This window comes from Myodes glareolus, chromosome 27 (genome assembly GCF_982192425.1).
Source record: "Myodes glareolus chromosome 27, mMyoGla1.1, whole genome shotgun sequence".
In the NCBI taxonomy this organism is placed as follows: Eukaryota; Metazoa; Chordata; class Mammalia; order Rodentia; family Cricetidae; genus Myodes; species Myodes glareolus.
Window position 1 is genome coordinate 10,820,457 of NC_142052.1, and position 24,146 is coordinate 10,844,602.

At 39.2% G+C, this 24,146-nt stretch overlaps 1 protein-coding gene across 1 annotated transcript in view; it reads left to right on the forward strand.

Moving 5' to 3' along the window:
* The window catches only part of Sema3e (semaphorin 3E), a 234,862-nt gene that overhangs the window by 134,858 nt on the left and 75,858 nt on the right, over positions 1–24,146 (forward strand). The window contains exons 3-4 of the mRNA XM_048433586.3: positions 10,275–10,334; positions 13,733–13,852. Coding sequence (XP_048289543.2) covers positions 10,275–10,334; positions 13,733–13,852 — 180 coding nt within the window. The remainder of the gene's footprint in view (positions 1–10,274; positions 10,335–13,732; positions 13,853–24,146) is intronic.

Below are 24,146 nucleotides of genomic sequence, written 5' to 3' on the forward strand. Positions count from 1 at the left end.
TAATTTCCATTTTAATCATTTTAATTCATTTTATTGTAATTTTAACAACAATATTATGGATCATAGACTGTGGAACTTAGAACATGTAATAGGAAAATAAAATAACATTTAATAATATGAAATGTGATAAGCCTTACAAGGCAAATGAAGAAGTTGTGGGGAGAATAAAGAAGAGAAGATGGCAAGGAGAGCAGGATGGTCAGCAAACTCTTTTCTTAGAAGAAAACTTGATTACGCACTGATTTCAAGGCTCTGTAAGCAGCTGTGGCTGGTGGCTACTGTACTAGGCTATGGAGCCAGAGAATATAGTCAGAGTATTTGGGAAAGATTAATTTGAAAAATCAGATCGTTGAAACAGCTAAGGATCAGGCACCGGTTGGCTAGTTTAATAGGTGATGAGTTACGGTTGTGACGAGAAAGGCAGGACTGTAAAACTGAGATTTTCCAGTAAGAAGGGAGAACCCCAAAGGATGATGGGACATGACTAAAAGAGAGTAGCAGGTGGATGGGGACGATGAATAGGAACCTCCAATTAGGGCTTTCTTCTCGCTGCTATATTTTAAGATTTTATTGAGCAAATTTTTGAAAATGTAGACTAGAAGGGGCAAAAAATGAAGACATCTTTACCAGAGTGAAAAAAATCATCATCAGTAGAGGTGGCCAGTGGGAGCCTGTGGTCTCGAGGGGTGGCCTGGTTTTAATTAGAGAAGGTAAAGGTGAAGTTAGGAGGAATTTTGTTAATGATGTTCCAGAGGATTTAACACGAGGATTTGAGGCTTTTAGAAGGGTGAGGTCAAATTAAGGGCTGTACAAAGACCTATAGGATGTGCTTCTAAGTATTGGTTGTTGACCCTGGGTGAGGGTCAGTGCTGCCCTTGGTGACTATAGCCAGCAGTCAACAGGGATGTGTCATGATGGATTAGCCTTGATCTCTCGGGGAAGAGGAGTGAGTGCTGGCCTTCATTTAGCACACTGAAGCCATCAATATCGTGGTCAGTGACCAACCTAATATCTCATTCCTTGTTCTAGCCCCCTCTTTTTCTATAAGATGACAATTCTTTTGTATGTGATATCCTTCTTTATACTTTTTTTATCCTTCTTCTCTACAAAAATTTAAAAAATGTTCTTTTGGATAAGAGTTTTTTATGTTTTGGGGTCCTACGATCATCTGTCATATGTTGAAAGCCTTGTCATACTTACAGATATAAAATTATACAGATTACAAAGGAAAATGATAAGATTAGTGGAATATGAGGCAGTCTGAGATTTCTGGGTAAAATTGGGGTGATTTTCTTCAGGATCTACTCTTGCCTGCCTTTTAAATATAATCTCAGCTTATTCACACCAAAACATAGCCAATCAGACCACCTCTCCTTACTCTTCAGTTCCTCTGATTGTTGCACAGTCACATTTCCCCCAAAATCTCCAAAATTTCTTCCCCCCTCCATTTTTGAAATTATTTCTTCCTCCTTACTAGATTTGCAGAAGATTCCCTGCCCTTTTCTCAAATTTCTGTAAGAATCTTATTTTTGTTTCCCATATTGCGCTCAAATTGACTATGTAGCTGTCGTTCTACATGGGAAGATGGTCCCTACATGTAGGTCTTTATTAGGTTTGTCTATGAAGATATAGATACCTTAAGTAACATAGTGTGGCCGTTTAATGAGAATGGCCTCTGTGGATTCCTATATTTGAGTACTTGGTTTCCAGTTAGTGGAGCTAGAGGATTAAGAGGTGTGATTTTGTTAGAGGAAGTGTGGATGCTCTCCCTTATGCTGAGAACTCTCAACTGCTTACTTCCATGCCTGCCTGCGGCCATGCCCCCCACCCACCAGGGTGATGGACTCATACTTCTGAAACTGTAAGCCCCAAATAAACAGTTCCTTCTGTAAGTTGATGTGGTCATGATGGTTTGTCCCACGACAAAGAAAAGTAACTCATACACATTGGTGCTGAAGGAATTAAAGTAAATTTATTGCTAATTCCAGAACTTCCCCATAAATTATCATAATTTGCTCCCTTGCAAATCCTACTGGATTTATTGTCAAAACCACATTCAGAAAAAAATATTTATTTAAAAAAATTTTCTGATTTCTATTAAGTTAATTTTTTCTACCTTTTGATAATTCCACCCCACACTTAACTCTTAGGTATATACTTTCTGGCAAAGAAAATGAAACTGTTTAATGTATGATAGTAATCCCAGCCATAATTGTACATTTATAAACACCTAATACTCTTGTAAATAATGTCCAAGCCTGACCCCAGTCCTGGAGTGAAGTCAGAAAAAAGTGGTACTTCTTAAGTTCATCTAGGTAATTATAATATGTATCTATCTCAACGAAAATACTAATCCTATTGTGTAGTGTAGTAGGAGGATGCTTGTTTGTTCCCAACTGCTCAGCCCCAAAATCACCACACATAAACTGTATTAATTAAAACACTGCTTGGCTCATTAGCTCTAGCTTCTTATTGGCTAGCTCTTACATCTTAATTTAATCCATTTCTATTAATCTGTGTATCGCCATGTGGCTTACCGGCAAGGTTCCGACATGTTTGTTTCCAGCGGCTACATGGCATCTCTTGACTCCACCTTCTTTCTGCCAGCATTCAGTTTAGTTTCCCCCACCTAGCTCTTCTCTATCCTATCACAGACCATGGCAGATTCTTTATTCATTAACCAATCTGATTTACAGCATACAGAGGGGAATCCCACATCAGTGTAGTTCTAAATATATTCAAACATATTTCAAACAGAAATATGTGTTTCAAATGGAAATATGTGGATGCACACACATACTGAATTTTCCCATTTGATTCAATTCAATGCACAAGAACCTATCATTTAATAGGCATACTATGCTAAGTAGCTTTTAGGAATTGCTGTTGTTTCACAAATGATTTTATTCATTACCCTTCCCCAGACATGTAATAATAGTCTTTGTCCACCGAATGCCATTCGGCTCTGTCTGTTATGTCATGAGGCACATTGAACTTTCATTGAAAGATAAAGTGAGTCCTTGTGCTAAGCCTTCTCTTCATTCTAACACCTTCAATTTCAGACTCCATTTACTTCATCTGTGAATGCTCCTCTGCTAAAATTTCTATGCCATTCTCTCTAAAAGTCTCTAAAATATGCCCAAAATCACATTAGATTTTCAGATTTCAACTCTAATCTCATCACCTTATCAGTGATATCTTGAGAAAAGTTTAAAAGGAAAACCACCCTCCTGTTTGTTTTCTAATTCTAAAAACTTTGACACCAAGGAAAGGTTTGGCGGAGTTAGAGGAAAGCATGCTCTGAGGACAACGTTCGGCAGCATCTTGAGATGTCTAATCCAGATGTGACAATGCTAAGAGCTAATATTGATAGGAGGGTGAACAGGAAAGAGACAACATTTCATTTGCTTGCAGTTCAGTCCCCAGTCCTGGTCTGCTTGCTCGTAGTTGTCTACCATGAAGCTCCACACCTGTATTGAGATTGGTTTCCATGCACAGGAATCCAAAGTTCCTCGTGTCTAGTGTTCAGACATTCTTACCATACTTCCTGTCAGTCATTTTTATTTTTTATTTATAATTCATTGTTTAGAAATAAATCCAATTTAGATTTTCTGAAATATATATAATTTATCCCTACACTCTTCACTTTCAGTGTATTGAAACATCTGGTAACATCAAAATGCAACCTGGAAAAATAGTGACAGTTTGCCCTGTGTTAGATTTTCTGATCAGCAGATCCATACTCAACAGATAGACATTTTCTTTGCATTTTATTGATCCACTGAACTTTAAATCAGTTGTTAAAATTTTAAGGCTTGTTTGAGTAATTCATAGAAAATTCTTAATATGCTAGACAATACAAGTTCACAGATTCTGTAGCTGGATTGCCTGGACTCCCATCTTAAGTCTACTGCCTATTAGATTATTGATATGGATCTATTAGTTTCTTATCCATATTTTCAATCACGGACAGACTAACCATACTACCATTTATTTTTTGCCTTTTTTGAGGAGTTTAGATGAGTTAGTACATGTCTAAGACAGTATCTCAAACATAGTAAACACTATCAAATACTTGTTCTCCCTATGACTTAAGGCAGCTCATTCGAGTGTGCCATCCTTTCTAAGTAAAGTGGAGGTAAGAGTGCAGTGGTGAGAGGTACCGATGAGAGCAGGCTCAAAGCAAGCAAAAGGGAAGGCAATGTTGATGTTGAATTCTCTTCTGTATGCTGTGGAAAACATTGGTTCATAAAGAAATTGGCTTGGCCTGATAGGGTAAAACAGAGCTAGGTGGGGAAAACTAAACTGAATGCTGGGAGAAAGAAGGGCAGAGTCAGGGAGAAGCCATTTATCCCCGCCAGAGACAGATGTTGGGAACTTTACCCTGTAAGTGGTAATACACAAATTACTAGAAATGAGATAAATTAAGATGTAAGAGCTAGTCAATTAGAAGCTACAGCTAATGCGCCAAGCAGTGTTTTAAATAATATCGTTTCTGTGTGGTTATTTGGGGTCTGAGCTGCTGGGCAGCCAGGGCACAAACAAGAGGCCTTCCTTCCACACAATGTGACTGAGACTGGCTTCCAAATAAAACTGGCTGTTCTGCTGTGGGAATCAATCTTATAGTCAATGTCAGTGTGGCGAGAGTGTTCTGCACATGAGCAAAGTGTAGTTAGAATCGGAGTTCAGTTGTGCTTACCTCTGCAGCGGCACACTGAATAATGGAAGGAAGAAGAGACCAGAGATGGGAAGCTAGGAAGTAGCAGTTAGAATGTGACAACATCACGTCTATCCCAGAAGCCTTTACTCTGCCCATGTCACTCCCTCCCCATCCCCGCAATTACTACCCTCATCTCCTCCACTGGTTTTCAGGGTACCACCAGGCCTCCTGACTGCATCTCTTGTAAGGAGGTAACTTCCTTTAGTTCTCGCTTGTCTTGCTGAGCTGCCATTTAGCTTACCAGTGTTTAAGAACTGAAAGAATTCTTTGTTGATGGGGCAGAAATAACTTAAAGGAACTGTACTACCTTTCCTTATATAGCACAGAGCTGACAGCCCCAGAGGCAGCATCCAACCTCAGGTAACAGGTGGATTATCTGCTTTCTGCCCTTACCTCCTGTTGAAGTCTGGGCCTGGAAGACAATTATGTGAATTCTTGCAAAACAAACACCCTCTGGATAACAACAATTTTAGTTTAAAACCTAAAATCTCCTGTTTTTCTTTCCTATGAAACATCAGAAATGGATATTTTCTTCATACAAGCTATATTTTATGATGGCCATAATTTATTTATTTAGCAATAATCCTTTCATTAAGGGAACTTTGGTAACATGCTCTGTTCTCTAAGTTTCTAAATTTAAGCTTATTTTATCATTTTGAGCTAAAATCACATCACTTAATTTGGATTTCTGTAGTTACGATTGCCATTAGAAAAGTCTTTTTAGAAAACCATACACGATTTCCTCATTCATTCAAGGTCAAAAGAAATACTGTAGTTTGAAATTTAGTTTTTGATTGAGTGAAGGGAAAACATTAAAATATAATTTGCATATGAATTTTAGGGGTAATTCACATTAATGATAGCAATTGAGAAAGTTTCGGACATACGGGGGCATTTATCAGGTCGTTGATGTTGGCATAGTGTGAGTTCTGTTGGAGTGTAAATGCTTTGGCGAATAAGCCTTTCCACTATTGATTTTTATCTGGAGTCGGAAAGATCATAATTTTGACTCATAAACAGCTTGGATAATGACAGTCATTATAATACAGCACAAAGGCATAAACCCTAGGAGTGATAATGTCTGTGAGGTTAAGGACTACCATTTATTAGCCATTATAATTATTTTAATGTGTTAGAGTCAAATATATTTTCTTGCCTTTAATGATATTTATAACATGTATAATTTAAGTTTATACTAATGGTTCCGATTATTATATATAAATATAAAACATAGAAAGTAAAATCAAATTATAAAGCATTTATCCGTAGAATACTGGAAATCTGAGGAGAGTATTACATGAAGATATAGTAGTGTCATAAATGTGTGATTGCAATCTATGGAGATATTTTATGCTAGCGGTATTGTTTCATTTATTTTTCAATAAAAAAGGACATTTTTAAACAGTTAACTTATTCCATTTTTGTTAATTTGTTTCTTGGTCCACTAAATCTGAGTGTCTTACAACAGCAAGCTGTTGCATCCTTAATCCTGCTATAATTATGAATCTCAATAGGGAGCACAGAAGAATGACTCAGTAATTCAGTTTCTGTCTTATCTTGTTTTCCTCCTTTGAGCTGTGCAGAACCTTAAATGGCTGCTAAGGTGCAGTGGTGTAACTGGATTACACAGCAGGGGGATTGTGATGAAATGATGTATATTTAACCTTTTGCTTTTGTTCTTCTCTTTAGTACAGAGAATTTGGAAGCAGAATTACACCCCGTTGTTTAACTGCCTTTAAAAATGTTTGTGCAGAACAAATAACTTAGTTTTATGGCTTCTTTGGATGCTAAACTGTGCAGCAGAACCAAAAGCCATCCTGACTGCCAACACAAATGACGGGAATGACTTTCCTTACTACCTTGGCAGAGCGTTTACACATGATGACTTTAGAAATACAGCTTTCTATTTTCATCTAAGTCGTTCTGTCTTATTTTGTCACCCAAGTTGACTTTTGGCTACAGTCTTGAGCATGTTAAGCTATTAAAATAAGCAAAGAAAAACCTCTAAACAAAACCAGAACAACAGAGCTTTAAGGAAATTTTCTCCATGCATCGGACTTTGCTTTAGCATTTATAGGTCAATTTCATCACCCTTTTCCCAATTAGAATGGTTTGCTCAGTTTCTTTTTGCCTTACAAAAGAGATTGCAATGATCCTGCCCACCTTTGAAAGCTTAATCCATTGCGATTGTGATACAGTATTTTTTCCCTGATAAAACTGGAAAACTTTCCATTTCATTTGACCTTGGGTGAGACATTTTCATGTCTGTGAACTGCATCTCTTAGAGTTCATAATTAGTTGTTTAGCTGAACTGTCTTTAAAAGAATGTGATAAAGTCACTAATCATCAGATATTGAGTAAACAGACTGACATTGACTGGCTTTGTCCCTTCTATTCTTGTAAGAGAGCTAAAATTAAATATATAACTCATTGTGGTGTCTGTACAGACAAGAACACCATGGGGGATCAAAATGGGAGAAATATTACCTAATGGAAACATACGGAAAGGTATTGCTGAGAATCACTTTGCAAAACATGATTTCAAGATTAGATTGTCAGCTTTAGATACAATGCTCCTCTTAGCTTTGCTCTAGGACCAATGGAAAATTTTAGAAAAGGGTGTTTATTTTCATCACGATCACAGATCCCATAATACACTGTTTTGTTTGATCCAAACTGCTATAGGCCTGAGGTTTTGCATGATATCCAAGGCAAGTTAGTCTGGTTTCTTAGACTCTATCAGAAAGCAACACCCTCCTGGGCCAGAGAGGAAGGAGTCTTGTTATTCTGAACAGCAGGCAGCAAGAGCCCCAGGCTAAGTTCTGCAGGGGAGATGCATAGAAGCCTCCGTAGACATAGCTAGACAATGCTTGTTTTCTAACTAAGGAATCTCAGCTCAGAAAACCTTCTGTCATTAGAAGGCAAGGGAGGCTGTCAGCAGAAATGTCTAACATCTGCCCATGGAGACCTCATCTTTATTTTCCCCATCAGTGAACAAATTTCCCTTTTACCTTGCATAAATTGTGCGTGTGTCTTTTCTAGCTATTTGGGAAGATAGTCCGGAATAAAAGCCATCAGAACATAAGGAGAAATGCTTTGAGATTTACCACCAAAACTGTGTTTGGAAGTAATCATTACGAAATAATAGGAGAATATTTTGTATGATGTTCTCAGATTATGGTTTAAAGAAATCATCATTTTATAACAAAAACAAAGTGAATAAGGAAGGAAGGTAACATTTTGAAGAGTCCATCTTATAAGTATGCTAAGGCTGGAAGATATTCTTCTGAGTTATTGATGATCTGTACTCTAATTTGTTCTGATCAGGAAATGAAGTCATGAAATTATAGGATCCTTAAATGAGTTTTATTTTATTTAATATGTATATATGCATATATGTATATGAAGCCTACTTTAACACATGAATTTAAGTAAGTTATAAGTCCATAGTAAAGACATAATTACTTGGTGGAATAAGTTTTACAAATCTTTGTAGAAAATTTCTCAGAGCACATTGTGAAAACTAGGAGCAACAATTTTTAGATTTTATGCATATACTTTAACTTTTTTTCTTTTGGAAGTGGTTTTCTTCTCTAGTTCTACTCTTTCCTTTGTCTTCTCTTCTTGAATACCAACATGAAAAACCCATGTGCTTTCAAGTAAGGTTCTGATGATATACTCCTAAAGGTAAAAAAGTCGGATGCTGAGTGACTGTCAGCAAGAATATCTGGGGAGATCAAGGACCAGCAAAACTCTAAGCACAGCTTGGTCACTCACGTGATAACAAACTTAATCACACAATAAAATGGCCATCATTTTGTAAGTTCTCGTGTTGTTCCCTTTTCAGGTCTGGATTAGGCCAGATGATGTGTGGATGGCATGGTGAGCCCCTTCTACTTCTGAACTATAATGGGTTTTATGGGGCATCATCTTTTAAAAGAGTGTTTAAATCTTAAACATACTTGGGATTCAAAGACGAATATCAGATGTCAAAACCTAGACTGCTCATTGGGATGATGGGTGTAGGAGAGACAGTCAGCAATCAGTCAGTGAGCACTGGAATGCGCCTCTGAAGACCAAGTTGGCAGTAGCTTTGCTACATGAGTATACTGCTACACCCAGTATAGCCTGTCTTTTAATATATTTTTAAAGAGGCATCAGAAAACTGGATGTTTAAACAGGAATTCTCATTCTTGATGTTTGCCAACTGTCAAAAGAAAAGTAATAGCTAATATTTAGTTTGATAATCCAAAGGCTTTTGAAGGCAAGTTCTACTTAGAATGCATAGAGAAACCATGAGGAGTTGAGAGGAGACATAACACACACACACACACACACACACACACACACACACACACAAGTTGTCTTACTTGCGCAAATTTAATTAAAACAAATAGATGGTGAGATTTGCTTACATAAATTAGAAATATGTGCACCAAAGCAATACTAACTACTTTAAAAGAATGTAAACAAGCATGAAAAAATGTATCCAGTAACAAGTCGCAGGAATTGCCCCCTAAGTGGTAAGTAGGATAGCCAGGCTAGAAAGGGAAAAATCATAAATAACCAAAGGAAAGGCCTTTTCAGGCCACTGATGATGTGAGCTATGCCTTGCACACCCAAAACCTTAGTGCACATGCTTACAGGGTAAAAGGGAAAATAAATTACAATTATCAATGCAATGGGCGGCCCCATGTGAATTGATCCTATAATTTGTGCAACAAGAGAAAAGCGGAGGCTGGGAAGAGATAATGATAAATACCCCACCCCCCCCTTTTTTTTTCTAAAAGAAGTAATGTCGTAGAAACTGCGGAAAAACTTTTTTGTTTGCTTTGGTCTCAGCAAAGTGCTTGGTTAAGAAGGGAAAAGGGTTTTATATAGCCTTCTCTTTAAGACAGAGGCCAACTAACTTGCGACTTCATATCAACTTCTGCAAATTCGCATGGAAACATGAAGTGTGAAACAGCTCTGTTGTATGAGGCGGTGCGAGACAAGGTCTCCTGGAGCCAGGCCTGGCTGCAGCCTCACTGTGTAGCCATGTAAAGATGTAGTGTGTCTGTGACCTGATACTGGGAGATGTGTTTAGGAGTCCTCCATCCTTACATACTCTCCTGCACTCAAACATTCCTTGGCGTCCAGAACACTGGCTTTCTGTGCGTGGCAGTAAAAATGCAAAAGGAACTCAAAGAATTCAAGGAGATGCTTGTCTTGCCATCACGAGTAGTCTGGTTCACCAACTAAATTGGAAGACAGAAACAGAGGTTCCTGCAGGTGAAATATGAAGAGGAATGGATTCTAGAGCGACTGACTCTGCAAGCAGAAGGCATGAGGAACCACCGGAAAGACTAGGGATTGCTAAAGAGGTTTAGTGCGAAGAGGAAGCTCATAGGGAAGCTTCTAATCACACAAATATCTGAAGACGAGAAGGTTTTATCTTTGCAGAAAGTAGGACATAATGGATTGGGAATTGGATTGTAGAAGAAAATGAAGTGGCTTTTAGTGAGGTTTTCTTCTCTACATACTTAACATAATGATTCATTATCTTCAATTTCAGATATACTGGCCGAGTCCAGCAGGAAAAGTAGAAGACTGCATAATGAAAGGAAAAGACACAGTAAGTACTTGTCGCTGTAGGCTAAACAAAGCACGGATTCTAAAAGACACAGGAAGCTATTCATTGTAGGCTAAACACAGCGCGAATTCTATTCTTGGTTGCCTGTAAAGCAATGAATCATTAAAGTTTTACTTCTTTTCAATGACATACCTACAATTTTTTTCATAAAGAGGAAAGATACACAATAAATACATTATTCTATAAAACTAACTATAATGTAGACTTGCAAGCAAACAGGCTACCATCCTGACAGGAGCATGTGTTAAACAAATTCATGTGCTGTTATGCTGTGGGTGTTTTACTTACATGTATGTCTGTGCACCACATGCATGCAGTGTCCTCTGAGGCCCAAAGAGATCACTGGAGCCTCTGAAACCCTTAAAGATGAGCCATTTCTCCAACCCCAGGGAACCTGTTATTCTTTTATAGTTTATTAAGCTTGGGTTTATAAACTCCTTATACCAATGTTTATCTTCTGACTTTTTGGTAGGAAAATCACAACTGTAGGTGATTCTGTCTTTTGCTTAATTTGAAGGACTAGATAAGAGAAGTCCAACTCTGTAAGAGATTTCGCTTCCCCTTTGATGAAGCTATTAGAAATGTAGGAACAGAATGAGGTCACAACACTTGAAGAGATGAAGTGGGAAAGGCGCTTGGGGCCTTCCCTGGTATCAGAAGCAAAGTCTATCACGGTTCAACCCAGAGCCCATGAGGGACAGGAGTGAGAAGTGCTGTTCTCTACTCTGTTCTGACTCCCTGATGTGGGTGACAGGCTGACGCGGAATGAATGTTCCTTCTTCTCTGATAGAATACATGGCTTGGAGGACGGCCGCCATAGGTCTTTCCTTGAAAGCAAACTTACCTTTGTTTCTCCTAAGCTTAAAAAAAATGTAAATGACTACACATTATTAGCAACTCCCAGTTCTCTGTTGCCACTGGAGAGTAGCCAGGAAACAAGTCAACACTCTTCGTTCCTTAGTCCGCACCGTGATGCTGAGAACCGAACAGACTCTCAGCCCATGGCAGTCGAAGCTCAACTGAGCCAAAATGGGGTCTGATTGCTTCAGTCTAACAAGTGACAGGATGTCAACAGGGGAAAAGCAGGTGCTTCCAGCCATGTGAGGACAGAGAATTTCTCCTTGTCTGCATGGTCAGATTCTATTAACTGTATGGATCACACACAAAGTAAAATGTTACCTATGTGGGAGCTGAGTGGATAGATCTGTGTGCTCAGGACTGCAGCTTGCCCTGTTACCAAGGGGCTTTATATCCTGTGGGACTGCTTGGCAGGTCAATCTGCTGGGCTTTCCATCCCAGCAAGTTTATGAGAGAGACTTGAAGGAGAAATCTTCTTCTGTCTGTTTTATCACTGTGGCGAATATTTATTTTAAGGTACTTTTTAGGACTAAAAGGAGTTCGTATTACTCCTCTAATTTATTTTTGATGAAATAGTGATGTCTAAATTGATAGGAGGATGTTTTCAAAAATTGATTTGGGTAATTTGGTTTGAAGCAATTTGAGTGTGCATGTATATGTGTCTGTCTGGGGAGTGTATGATGGTGATGAGCCTGCCTGAATAGTAGAGATGTGACAGTGCCTGATAAAGTGATAAAGTGAGTCTGTGTATATGTGTGTGTGTGTACATACATCTGTGAGAATGTGTATGTGTGTGTGTGTGTGTGTGTATGCGTGTGTCTGTATGCATGTGTGTTTGTATGCATATGTGTGTCTGGGGTATGTATGAAGGTGATGAGCCTGCCTGAATGGTAGAGACGTGACAGTGCCTGATAAAGTGAGTATGTATGTGTGCACATGTGTGTACATATGTGTGTATGTATGTTGTATGTGTGTGTGTGAGTGTGCATGTAACAGCAGTTCATGAAAAAATAGGCTAGGAATTTTAAAGAGAGCAAGGAGAAATATATGAGAAAGTTTAGAGGGAATAAAGGAAAGGTAGAAATATAATTATAATGTGAAAAGATAAAGACAGTTTTCAAAACTCCTGTGGCAGGAGAGCAGAAACTGACTCTCTGGGAAGAGGCCGCTTGCAAGAGAGCACAAGCGGGCAAGAAAGGGTGAGAATGGCAGAGATGCAGTGTCAATAGAGAAAAAGCACGTGCTTCCAGCAATACGAGGGCAGAAAATTTCACCATAGCCAGAGTCTACTATGATCTTGAAACTTTCATAAAGAAACCCATCATTTTATTAAAATGAGCACATTATTTTTAAAAGTAAAATATAGTATTAATTATGACAAATTCATTGAAACTCTGATAAGTTTTCTTGTTCTCATACGTCTATGTATTAATGCAAATAAAAAAGAATGATTGGAAAATGGGAAGACAATAGCCAGCAAGTTTGGAGCACCAGGCTCCATGTTTGACTTTATAAGTGGGTGCAGCAATGAATGAGTTAAATACTCTTCTCTGTAATCTGGTGCTGCCTGGCTAGGATCCCCAGGAAGTAGTCTGGAGTCTGCTTTTGTGAACACAGTTAACAGAATGCAGCACACACGTGTGCATTGCTACCTATGGCTTCTTCTCTTCTATCGCTGCACGCCTGAGGATCTTCACCAGTTGCCACATGAATTAATATAGTTATGCATCATTGTTTATAGATGAAGTATTGACCCTTGCACTATAGCATTTTGCTGCAAGACCCTCAGAACATTTGACAATCAAATGTTGTTTCTAGTGGTTAGTTTAATATATTTTTTTTAAAAACCTTCCCCAAATTACATTTTATGTCAATTTATAATTTTGAGGATATGAGCACTATTTTGCTTATCAAAACTCTGTAGTGCCAATGAGGACTTCTAAATCTGAGGGTGCAGCTTTCTAATTTTCTTTAAATAAATATTAGATACTCTAACTTAATGCTGACTTTGGGATATTATGGCATTTTGGTATAATGTTTCATTTTTTTGTCAGAATTTCTTTTGCCAGTTAAAAACTTTCAAACTAGTAAAAAATGTTGTAATACCCTGCTATCAACATCATATATTTTCTTAAGAATAATGACTTTTTTCTAATTACTGGTTTTCTAATTTTATGTTGGTTCATAGTTTATACTGTTCTTAAAAACGGCAGCCCTGGGTGTACTTTAATTACATGGGGACTATATTGGTGCAAATCAGTGTTATTGAACATATTTGTGAGAATGCTATAAAAATGACTTACAGAATTACAGCAAAAAGCATTTCACATTTCACTGCCTGTTAAAACACATGTTCCTCACGCTAGCTGCTTTCTCCCAGGTCCTCATCTTCTCTATCCTACTCTCTTTTCCTTTTCCTCCCGATTCAGACTCCCTTTCTGGGATTGACGGACAGCAAAGTTCAAAGGAAGGTCAAACACTTGCTCCCTCCTAACCACATGTCCTTTGCCATCCCATTGTAGAGCGAGTGTGCCAACTATGTCCGGGTCCTGCATCACTACAACAGGACGCACCTCCTGACCTGTGCTACTGGCGCCTTTGATCCGCTTTGCGCCTTCATCAGAGTCGGGTACCACTCAGAGGTAAGATGGACGTTATAAAGGGAAGGCTGCTCAGTCTCCCTCGAGAAAGACAAAACCATTTGAGTTGCACCTATTTAATGTACTTGAGACAGAGGAATGGTCTCCCTGTGCCTTTAAAACCCTCTCAATCTGTGAAACAATTAACTTTTGGTATTTATTCACCAAGCAATTTTATTTCCTTAACTGTCTGCTTAAAACAGATTTTGCAACATCGAAGTGTGTCGTCTACTATGCTCTTATATGTGTTTTACTTGTGACTTCACCAAACTAGAACATACATTTATATGTATGTATACAAACAGATTAAGAAACAGGTACACATAAACAAAGATAAATACAATTTATATAAATACGATGTTACATACTGTACTTTACCAAAAAAAGGAAAAGCTTTCTGATTTTATAATTACTTTCTTTCCAGCCAAGTGAGGTGGGAAACACAGCAGAGAGGGAAGTTTCAAAGTAATAGCAGATAGATCTGAGTGTGAAAAGTCATGCATCTTTTCACCAAACCTCACGTTAGGCAATATGGTGTGGACGGCAATGACTGTGAATCCCACTCCTGCTTTTAAGAAGATACTGCTCACCAACAAGGAGACTCAAAGGTTCATCCCCATAACCAGTTCCGACAAGTCGAATGAACCCTGCCTCTCCTTTAGCTTGCACATACTTTGCAGCACGTGACGTCATAATTTCATTCAGTGATGTGCAAAGCAGTGTTCTGAGTTCAGGAACTTCTGGCTTTCCTTTAGATGAGAAAGATAGCTGAGTAAACACATTCGTTGATTTTGTCAGTGATATATATAATATATAATGATATATGTATATATAATCTGACGCTTACAGCCCATTTATGAAAAAGCAGCAGTGACTAAAGCATGCATCTCACAACCATATAATAAAGAATACAATTTACTTACACTAACGCTTCTTTCACAGAGTCCTTATGCTAGTTAATACTCAGGTGCAAACACAATTAACAGCATCGACATGCTAAGTTGCTGCCTCCAGAACCTGGCCCAGATTGGGGTATTCTAGCTGTTAACTATCCTTGCAGGAAGAATTTTTAATTAGCAAGTTAAATATTGGCTTGACACCCATACTTGTAAACTAAATATAACACGTAAACTTGTCTCAACGCACTGCTTGAAGTATCTTAGAGATCGAACACAAGGGTTGTGATTGAAGAACTCTAGACAGAGATATAGAAGAAGGCAAGTCAGACCAAGGACAGGTCATACAATGGCACATCAGAAATTCTGTAATCTCTTTACAGGTCGACATTTGCACAGCCAGCAAACATAGATTTTCCGTATGTATCTTTCTGCTAGCCAGCCACGTAGTCTCTGTTTTCATTCATTCAATGACATCTTCACTTTCTCTGAGCAGAAGGTTCTGGATTAGAACTATTCTCATAATCCCTTTAGAATTTTAAGATCCTTTGTTATACAGCTTATATATAAAGCTATACTTTATGTTCTTTTAATTTTTATTAAATTGTATTAGTTCTATGAGAAGTTCGGTGTACTTTGATCATGGTCCCCGCCTCCAGCTCTTCCTTACCCCATCCATCTATGTCATTAAAACAACCACAACAAAACAAACAAAAAATGCAAGAAACAAAATCCACCAAGAGTGGTTTTTGCTGCTCTTAGATATGTGTCACTTGCATAAATAGGACTGTCCCTCTCCCAGCGGATAGGTCCCAGGTGAGGGGTGGGACTCTGAGCCCACTTCCACTCTCCATGGTGGCACTTGGTCTGGCTGGGCTTATGCAGACCTGGTCCATGCTTTCATAGTCACTCTGTTGTCATAGCTACCACGCTGTCGCAATCACCATGAGTCCACATGTGCAGCTGTCCAGCTGGGCCCCAAAGACTCCTCTCTTGGTTGTCATTAAGAGCCTCTGGCTCTCACATTCTTTTTGCCTCCTGCAAAGATTTCTGAACATTGGGAGGATAATGTGTGGTACACGTGTTCCACTTAGGAGCAAACATTCTACAGTCTTCTTTTCTAAACCTTGGCAATTGTGGGTCTCTGTGTCTAATTCTTCTCCTAATGTAAGTATGGCTTCATTCACATCAACTCTAACTTGTTGGAAGAGGCTTTTTCTTTGAAAATTGTTTCCAGCGGTCATCTGAAATGTACCTCTGAGTGCAGAGGTCTTTGGTAGAGCATAGCTGTATTTCTTAGACTATCAAGACACGGGGTTCATGTATCATATATGTTTATGTTTTACAAACTGTTTCTTTGATAGCATTTCCGCTCCCTTCAGTCGCTTGTGTTTTCCCTGCAGAGGCACCAGTGTGTATCTGTATTTTGCCTTCTAGATATCATTTCACAGGTCACTAGCTCAGTTCACTGTTATTCATTTTTTTTTCTCCACCGTTGTGATGGTTCTCAGGCTTGAGACCCAGTGGCAAACAAGTCACCTCACCTAAGAGGCTTATTTTTGTTCTAGAAGAAAAAGACTTTGCACAATATCCCTTGAACACTTTCACTTGCTTGCTGTCTAAGCAAATCTATGAAGTACCCTGTGATCCCCCAAAGAGACTCTTCCATAGTCACCAAATGCTTGCTTCTTTCTGCTTGACTAAATGCTATGAATCAATTCACGCCATAGCTGAACTTAAAGTCAGAGTTGTCAATGTTTTTAACTTTCCAGTCATGACTCAGGGTCTGCTCACAAGTAGAATTCAATATACTGAATGATTTGTAGCTCATATATGTAGCTCATATTATCACAGGATGTAGAAATTGCAGGGCCCAACCTCAGGTTATAGATACTGCCCTTGCTTTACAACTGAGCTACACCTTCAGTCTTTGCTGGCGACATCTCAGAAAGTCCTCTACGTAGGCACTCACCATTTCTCTCTACATGAACCGGGTGGTTTCTCAAGAGAAAATGTCTTCACTTTGCTCTTGCTAATGTCTAGCATATTCAAATAGCTTTGTGTTGGCGACCAACTTTGACAAAAATACCAATTACCAGGGCAGGGGCATGGGGATCAGAAAAATAGTAAAGTGAACGAAAATGCTAGTGAAAATAATAAAACAGAAACATAGGATAGTATCAGGAGAGAGTTCCAGTGACTACTGAAATCACCTGCACTTAATTTTCCTTGCACTTTTATATCCAATACAGGAGGGGGAAGAAGACAAAAGACTGCTTTAACATGATACAAAGGACAACCAGAACAGTTACTTGCGTCAATGCTTTGAGACATCAAGTCATTAACATTCTGTTGTTTAGGCAGTGGACCCACCCTAGACCAAGTATTCTGAAGGCAGTCACTCTCAAGGTCAAACCTCTACTGATGTGTGGTTATTTATGTTAAAGCAGTAAGGTTTAAGCCAACCAGCTCCTGCACCCCTAGGACTGTGGTCCATTGCACAGGGTGGAGTGCTTGGCTTAGCTAGCCCTGAAGGTTGTCGAACTGAAGAGCATCGCACAGAGAATGGCCCTCTCTGAGAGATAAGTCGCTCTGCTTAAGGGTTTCCTGCCGTATATTCCCTTTCCCAGAAAATTGGCAGAGGGCAGGCCGGATAGGTTCCAGGTGTCATGAGCCTAGGGACAGATTCCGTGTAAGCCCATTTTTATGTTTTCATTTTGGGAAGTGCGACCTCTATCTTTACCTTCCTAGGGAGTTGCCTTTCTGCAAAGAAGTAAAAAAAGGGGGATATGTGGAGGGCCGGACCACATTCTCCATTGCTTCTAGGAACAAAGGTAGAGATTGACCTCTGTGACCCCAAGGTGTGGCGGCACACGCCTTTAGTCCTGATGCCTGGGCGGCAGAAGCAGATTGACCTCTGTGACCTCAAGGCGTGGTAGTATACGCCTTTGGTCCCAATGCCTGGGAGGCAGAGACAAGCAGATCTCTGTGAGTTCAAGGTGATGTAGCACACGCCTTTAATCCCAGCGCATGTGCTTTGTAACTCTCTACCGCTGCGTCCGTCCCTGCCTACTCCCGAGGCATCATCTGGGATAATGGGCAGTGGACCAATCCAAGAGTGACACGTCAGAAGCGAGGACTGTTTCCTTTATAAGGGCTGGGTTCCCCTCATTCGGGGTCTCCGCTTTGGAAGCTGATGCTCTCCCTCTCAAGAGGCATTAAAGCTTTACTGCAGAAGTATCCTAAGTGCCCCGCGTCGTTCTTGCTGGCGAGACGGTAGCGTGGGACAACTCGAATCTCCTGACCATTGGTCCCGGTGGAATGGATCTACCTCTTTGGGCCTTCTTAATGTCAAAAAGAACAAGTAACCACACCCTATGTCAGAATGTGTAGGCCTGGTTGTTGTCAACTATTTTGAGCAACTTCAAACTCTCTGACTTTCAGATAAGGTGGAAATAGGCTCACATTTTTGGGCCTCCACAGCTTTATAAAAGTTTTTTTCCTTGTTTTAATCATCACGGAAAAGTTATTCCAATACAAATTATAGTTGCATTAACAAAGCAGAAGCACTTTGTAATAAAGCTGCATGTGCATAGCGTTGAATATCTGGTGTTATGCAGTTCAGTATGAAAATTATCTCACAAGAGGAATCTGTAACCCCATGGTAATCAGAGCAATGAGGGTTCTATTCCCCGTGCACCATATGCAGTGTTGGAGTAAATGAAAGGTTACCAATTATCATAGTCAAGGCAAATACTTCTGAGAAAGCTCACAGGGAGTCATTTTGGGTCATGTTTGCAAATATTTGACTCTTTGTCTATGTGACATGCAGGAATAATGGTGGGGAAAGTGTACAGATGACTTTGGCGTCACACAGTGCTACCTGAAAGTTTTCTGAAATCAGAAGAGGAGAAGATGAATATTGAGTAGTGTATTCAGATGATTGTAACAAAATGGGCTGGCTTGTTGGGGTTTTCTGTCCTGCCTAGTTCCCCAGCCATTTAGTTCCAGAGAAAATCACACAGAGATCTCCATAACTTATAAAAGTGATTGGCCCATTAGCTCAGTCTTTTTATTAGCTCTTATAGCTTATATTAACCCATTGTTCTAATCTATGCTAACCACATGGTTCCATACCTTTCACAGCAGGGCAGGTCACATGTTGCTTCTTTGGTGTTCTGGGCTGGACTGGGAGGAATCAGCTTCCTCCTTCTCAGAAATTTCCTCTTCTCATTGCATCACCTCTACTTCCTGTCTGGTTTTCCCACCTATACTTTCTGCCTGGCCAATCAGCGTTTATTTAAAGCATGATTGACAGAATACAGACAATTCTCCAGCAGATGATATGACATCAACTTGGATTAATTCAAGCAGAAAAGGATAAAGGGCAGAGAGGCATTTGAGGAGCCTATTGTAAGCATCTTGGCAGATCAGAGGGTGTTTAACAGTGTTGCTACAATACCAGAGAAGGATGTATGGAGCTGAGGTGAGAAACCGATCACCACCAGACTGTATACAAGTTAGCATTTTTATTCACATGTGCAGGAGTTAGGAACAGCTCCAGTTGTATTTCTTGTCAATTGGGGAGACTTTCAGCATTCAACCTAGAAACACTCGATTCAACTTTAACTCAAAAAAAGGTAGATTTTCTTGAGGCCATCACAAATGCTCACCATTCTGCCACAACATGACCCACTTTGTCCTTTTAGTCTGCACCATTTTTCTAATTTCAGCTTCTATGAAAATAGATTTCTATATATTTTCTGCGGTCTTTTGATGAGCCTCCATTGTCTGTGGTCATAGTCCTGCATTCCTTATTTTGATTTCTTACAACACTGACCTGGATTCAGCCAGAACCTTTTCTGTTTCTCAGTTTGTGTATAGTAAGTCTTGTTGAACTTTTAAAAGGATAGAACTCAGAATAGATAATCATCTTCACAGTGTAGGACCCCTATTCTTATTTCGTGACTGCTCCAGTTTGTGGTTATGGATGTGTATATTCTCCTAGCTCTTATTCCTGCTCTTTTAACCTGAATGTTACTTTTCCCATGTCTCTCTATATATCCCTTTCTCAGAAAAGTTCTTTTCAACTTCAAGAAGCAGCTCCTTGGAGCAATATGAGCATGCTAACTTAGAGTATCATGGGTCTGCATCCTACCCCAAATCCCTTGCAGTCACTCGGAGAGTGGTTTAGCAAAGCTGCTGAGAGTCTCACCGTCTCTCTAAATTGTGTTCATCTGCCAAGAAACCCTTGGAAACCAGGGCTCTTCTCTCTGCTCCTGCTGCATGTAGTTCATGGCTACGTGAGGTCCTTGCATGGGTGTTGTGTTTGGAGGCAGTTGTGATGGGCGTTGGCGAGACAGATGCTTTCCCAGCTGCTGGCTCTGTTGTGCCGGGAATTTATAGAGACTTGAATGCATGCCTCTGTACAAATCTAATGCTTTACATAAGCCACACATGTAAGTTCATATCTAATTTATTTATGACTCAAATAAAATGGAACTGTACTGAAATAATAATAAAAAGGTTCACACCATAGGAAGCAGAGCTCCTGATATAAAACATAAGTTCATATGTAAATGGCAAAAGCCTTGAGATTCTAGGAAAATTAAAATGGCTTTTAAAATGGAAAAGCTCGCTAAGAACAGCATTTTTAGCACCGTGTTATTAATATATTCCTATTGGTGTGAACTTTCTATTTTACATAACAAATTATTAAAACTGTGGCCACTTAGAAAACACATGTATCCATTGCATTGTTTTTGTGGGGCTGGACACCAGGCAATGTTCAGTTGATTCTCATGCTCAGAACTCCCAGGCTGAAATGAAGGTTTTACCCAGGTTCTGGAGTCTTTGGTCATGTTCGTGTTGATGCTGACACGATTTGGTTTTAAATTCTAAGGCTGAAGTCTCCAGCCTCTGATGGCTGTTTCTTACCTAAGAGAGGCCATAGCAGTTCCCTTATGAGAAAGCTTTAATATAGCGTGGGACCACACTTCTCTAGGGCCAGCAGGAGGAAGTCATGGCATGAGACTTCCTCAGGGGACTGACTTTCCCATCTCCCGGAAGTAGTGAGAACCCAGGGAAGGATTGTCATCCATTTATAGGACTCACTCACCACACCCAAGGGAAGGGAATTTCCCAGGGAGCCCTTACCTGGGGTTGGAAATCCTGGCTGCCACTGGCAAAGTTCCCATCTTACACCTGTTCTTTTCATCTTTCCTGGACAAAGAGAAGGTTTGATGAAGCAAATGCTTTTAAGTTGGGTTTCTGGGCAAAACCAGCAGAGATACACAATGAAAGACTTGAAAAGAAGAGGTTCTTTTTAAGTGGGAAGCTGAATAATTCCTTACAAGTTCAGTGGAGGTTATGGGATGACTGTATGGGCCATCTCCAGAATTTGTATATCCAAATATGGAAAAAATTGATTGTCCTTGAAGACGTGTTTTTACATGTAGACTGCTGTCGTGTTTTACAAGTATAGAGTGTATTTTTTTTCAGTGTAATTTTATTTAAAGCATATTTATATCACTTTTTAAATATGCAGACTAAATTAGTCATGCAAATGTATTTTGCACCAAAGAAAATTAAAAATGAACTTTAGGAATTTCAGCATGTGATTTTGATAAGTTTCCCCTCCTGTGAAGAACAGCAGCTCAGCTATTTAAGTTTGGATGTTGTTGGCTTTGCAATCATTGGGGCTGTAAGTCTCCCTCCAGAAGAATAGAAATATATTGGAATATATGTTAGAGACAGTACCCAAGTAACATTCTTGTCTGTGTGTGTTGTTGAACTTTGTAGACGGCAAATGATTTTCCCCCAGTTGTGTATAGCTTTTCTAAGTATTCATATGTTTCAAATATTATCTTGTGTTTCTCCTAATGTTGGAAACTCGATTTAAATGGAGACTGAAAGAATGTGTATTCACAACATTTTAAAACATGTGTCTTAAAAAGACAGACTTTTTGTTGTTTGCTTATTTATTTGCTCGATATAGGGTCTTGCTGTGCGGCCCACGTTGGCCTTGAATTTATGACCCTCCTTCCTCAGGCTGCTGAGGTCTAGCATTGCAAACACATGGCATCTTGGACAGCAAATTGGCTTTTTAAAATTAGGTCTGTTTTTCTCACCAGTATTTCATTAATGTTTGATTTCTTGATGTATTAATCTTGTGGCTCTTTATAGTGTACAATAAAAACCCTACTGCAATATTAAATTAATTTCATAACAGATTTTAGATTTTCAAAAGTTGTCCACTAGTGTCATTTATCAGAAACAAGTGCTTTAATTTAAACAGCTGAGGTCAGTGTAGTCACACACTTAATATTCTTTGCATTTTACAAAGAATTATTCCCATCTTAATTTGACAAATTATTTTTTTTTTACTCTTTTCTCTTATTTTGAAACTTTTGAAACAGTAGTTTCAAAATTTGTGTTTTTTTGATATGTTTCTGTTAGATCTACTTTCTTTATTTAGGTAAATTTTTCAATAGTAGGTTAAAAATAAGATATGGGATTAAACATAACATGTAAATTGTTGAAGCCATTTGCTCTCTGAATAGAATAGTTCTACGAAGATATGAACTTTTATTTAACAACATTTATATCTTTATATATTTTATATATTAAGATATCATTTTCTAACAAAAATTCCAAATTATAACTTATACCAAGAGTGTTCATATGGTGCTGTCTGTGTGTGGGATGGAAATATTTTCTTGGTTTTCGATGGTATATAAGAATGGTTTGTCAATTTAAAGTGTTCAGACTTTCTTATGCTTTTATTTCAAATAGATGAAGGAAAAGTAAAGGAGCATTATTTTTGGACTTGTATTTTATTTTGTGATCAAAGAAACTTTTGCACTCAAGTATAGATGGTGTCTGTGTGTGTGTGTAAATTTGACTAGAAGTGTAATAGAGATTAAAGCCAATAAAATGACAATCATCTGATGCTATATTCTCAAAGTGGACTGTCTGTATATTGGAATAGATAATAAATGCTAAATGTAGAAGAGAAAATTGCAGTGAGGTAACAGCTATCAAACGTAAATGCTATGTGATTTGTCATTTAAAAAGACGACAATTTTTTTTTCTGTAAGCTGTTCCAAATCTCAGCATATCCAGATCATTAGCTATAAATTACAATCGGAAGACTTAAACAGTGGCCATTATTTTAAGAGAAATTATACATCTATATTGGAATATCAGTCACTCGGTGTTTTGTTTCATTTGATCCCTTTATGTAAAATCACAAGTTGTTACTTGTTAAATAAACAGAGACTACCTGAAGCTCATAGTCATTGTTTTTGTGATTTTTTATAATCCATGGGTTTGTGTTAAAATGTCTGAAAAGTGGTTGTTTCTCAAGGCCTTCAGTTCCTGCCAGTTTTACCAATGGAAACCTGGTTATTTTCTAGGGGAATGAAAACAGGTGTACCCTGCTATGTTCTCCTGTGAAGGATTATCCCTTTACTGGGAAGGCAGCCCCACTTTGCGCATCGTTGGTGTGTGACGCAGTCAGTATGAAACGGCACTCTGTGCCATGAGTCTGTGCACTGAGAGCTCAAAGAGAAAGAGATTGGTACCTGGGCTGCTCAGGACCCTTCTGTTGGCCACTGGTGAATGAGGGTCCAGAGGCGGCTCATGCTGAACCAGAGCAGTGGCTAATTAAAGAGCTGGCAGGCGTAACGCCAGGGAACAATGAGTTCACGTGTAAGGATTTTTTTTTTTAACCTTGAAAAATGCATGGAAAGAGTCTTTTAATGAAAACGTGAAAGTTCCCCAGTGCCAACTCTATTCTCACCTCCTCCCGGGCGCTCCTAGGTCTGATTGAGTCACTCAAAACAGCACGCGCGTGCACACACACACGTGCACACATGAGGAGGAGGTATATTTCTACTCCAATCATTTAAACACGTGCCTAGTATTTGTAGGGATGCAAAGACTATAATGTAATTCACTGTGGTTTATTCAAGAGCAGTAAATCATGAGGTGAGAGCGAGCCAGGGAAAGCCTGGCACTCGTGTGGTTGGTTGGGCATCTAAAGGGCAAAGGAGTGCTCATGGCGACTGCCCAGCGAGCATTTGTGTCTCTTCCGTTTGATCATTCTCTACACGGGCAGCCATATGCCTAATTCAGCTCACAGATGTGCTCCGCTCGTCACAGCCAGCGTCCCTTGTTTGTTTTCTTTTTACAGAGCTTACGTTTAAAAACCGGTTGGGTTCACATAGTAAATTGTGATTTCCACTGGACCCTCATGAAAAGACCAGCGGGAGCCCGGTCCTTGTCGCCACACTCCCGACACAGAGGCCTGTGTTTAACAATGTCCCAATAGTCCACGGTCTCCGTCACTCCTGCCCACAATAAAGGCTTACACCAGCCTTGCTGCCAGTTTTTATCTC